At 38.2% G+C, this 1908-nt stretch overlaps 1 protein-coding gene across 1 annotated transcript in view; it reads right to left on the bottom strand.

The window, feature by feature from the left end:
- Positions 1 to 276: 276 nt before the first annotated feature.
- LOC101863072 (polypeptide N-acetylgalactosaminyltransferase 5) overlaps positions 277 to 1908 on the bottom strand; it is a gene marked incomplete in the record, with an annotated part of 31738 nt that continues 30106 nt past the window's right edge. Inside the window, 1 exon segment of the mRNA XM_013085318.2 lies at positions 277 to 1174. Coding sequence (XP_012940772.2) covers positions 1031 to 1174 — 144 coding nt within the window.

The following is a 1908-nucleotide window of genomic DNA, read 5'->3' as shown; positions in this document are numbered from 1 at the left end:
CTTTATATTTTTACCAAAGGACTTTGTTAAGCGGGATTTGTTTTAAATAGACGTTTTATTTTGGCGGCCATCGAGTTGGGACACCCTGCTCATGTTTAAAAGCAGCAACACTACGACATTCTGTAAACTAGATCTATGCCCAAGTCTCCATTTCTTTTTACTATACAATGATGATGATGATGATGATGATGATGATGATGATGATGATGATGATGATGATGGTAGTAAAACAACTGATGTGGATATCTCAAACAAAAACGATAGAACACAGCAGACTCACAGCGCTCGTACATTTATTTCTACTTCGAACTATAATAATATAGCCTAACAAACTGACAACCGCATAATGACCACATTGTCAGGATTTATTTAAAACGTCATAATATGCTTCACGAGGTATGCTACAAAAATGCATCATGTGGGACACGTGGGAAGGCACATATGTTATGATACAATGAGACGGTAGGTATACAGAGGGTGCCCCAAAAATCGCGCAACATCCTGAAAACCCTCTTTACGCTTTTGATGAAAACCAGAATAGTGTGCGACGTTTGGGAACAACCTGTACAACACACTATGTCTATGGACAATACTAATAAATGCATGATGTGTGAACATTAGTCCACAGCACACGAGTTATAACATTATGTGATACCACAGTTGAGACGAATCAATATCACAGCACTCATTCACAATATTTTGTGTTTCAGTATATCCATCATTAACTCGCGTACTCATTCTCTCCAAAAACAAACAAACGAACAAACAAACAAAAACAAGTCACACAAACAGCCAGAAAACACGCTCACAACTTCACCACCTTTTCCGTCACTTTCAAAGACATTTTTAAGTTCCAAGTATCCAAACTTCATGTAATATATATATATTTTTTTCTCAGTGCATACTGTTGTAGCATTCAGTGATCATCAAGAAAGGCAAACAAGAAATAGGCAAACATACGCACAAAAACCCCCTAAAGTAAACCAGCTTCAATCAAGAAAGACGATGGGCTAAACTACTGGCATCAGTACTATTTAGGGAGTCGAAGCGTTTTTCGTGGCCACGTCCATTGCTGCTGCTTGTCTTCTTCGGAGCAATCAAGAAGGAGTATCTCTACTTTGTCCTTGGAGAGAGTCAGGCAATTTCCCGACGGGAGGTGCAAGATCTGATTCTCCTGAGATAAGACAAGATAAGTTAATATTTTAAGTTCAATCGGTGAGACAATAATATGAATTGATATATCAAGCAAGAAGCAAAACCTATAGATCTAGCAGGTTACTGAATCATGAATGATCATCTTCATTAGGGCTGAATAAATGAACGACTGAATACTTTGGACAGAAAAGCAAACATTGATAAAACAAGTTGTGAAAGTGTGTGTGTATGTAATAATGCGTGTAGGTAAGTGTGAGTGTGGGTGCAGACGCTGCTTAAAAAAAAAAACCCAACAAAAACAGTTTTTATTTATTGCAGATCCACCCACGGTGATGTAATATTATTTTATCATTCTGATTACTGTGCCGAAGACGCAACAAGCTGCAATTAGAATGTTTACTTTTGTTCTAAACTAATTCATGAACAAGTTCTGGATACCTCGTTTTCTTCTATTAAAATTAAAATAAACAACAACGTCGAATCATCACGAAGTGATCTGCTTCCGATAACGTCATCAATGGAGCAAACAAAGGAGGATGTGAAGAAATCACAGAGGAGCACAGGCGGTTTTTTGGGGGGGCATCATATTTTTGCTCAGCATTTAGAAAAATCTATTTTCTGTGTGATCTTACGGCATTCCCACTTATGTACTACCAAGGATGGAGATAAGGTTCTGGGATTTCGCTCTGTGCTTTGTGAGTGTGTGTGTGTGTGTGTGTGTGTGTGTGTGTGTGTGTGTGTGTGTGTGTGTGT

The sequence above is a fragment of the Aplysia californica genome, unplaced genomic scaffold (assembly GCF_000002075.1).
Source record: "Aplysia californica isolate F4 #8 unplaced genomic scaffold, AplCal3.0 scaffold00015, whole genome shotgun sequence".
In the NCBI taxonomy this organism is placed as follows: domain Eukaryota; kingdom Metazoa; phylum Mollusca; class Gastropoda; order Aplysiida; family Aplysiidae; genus Aplysia; species Aplysia californica.
Note: the sequence above shows the minus strand (reverse complement) of the source record. Positions and strands in the feature narration are given on the sequence as shown.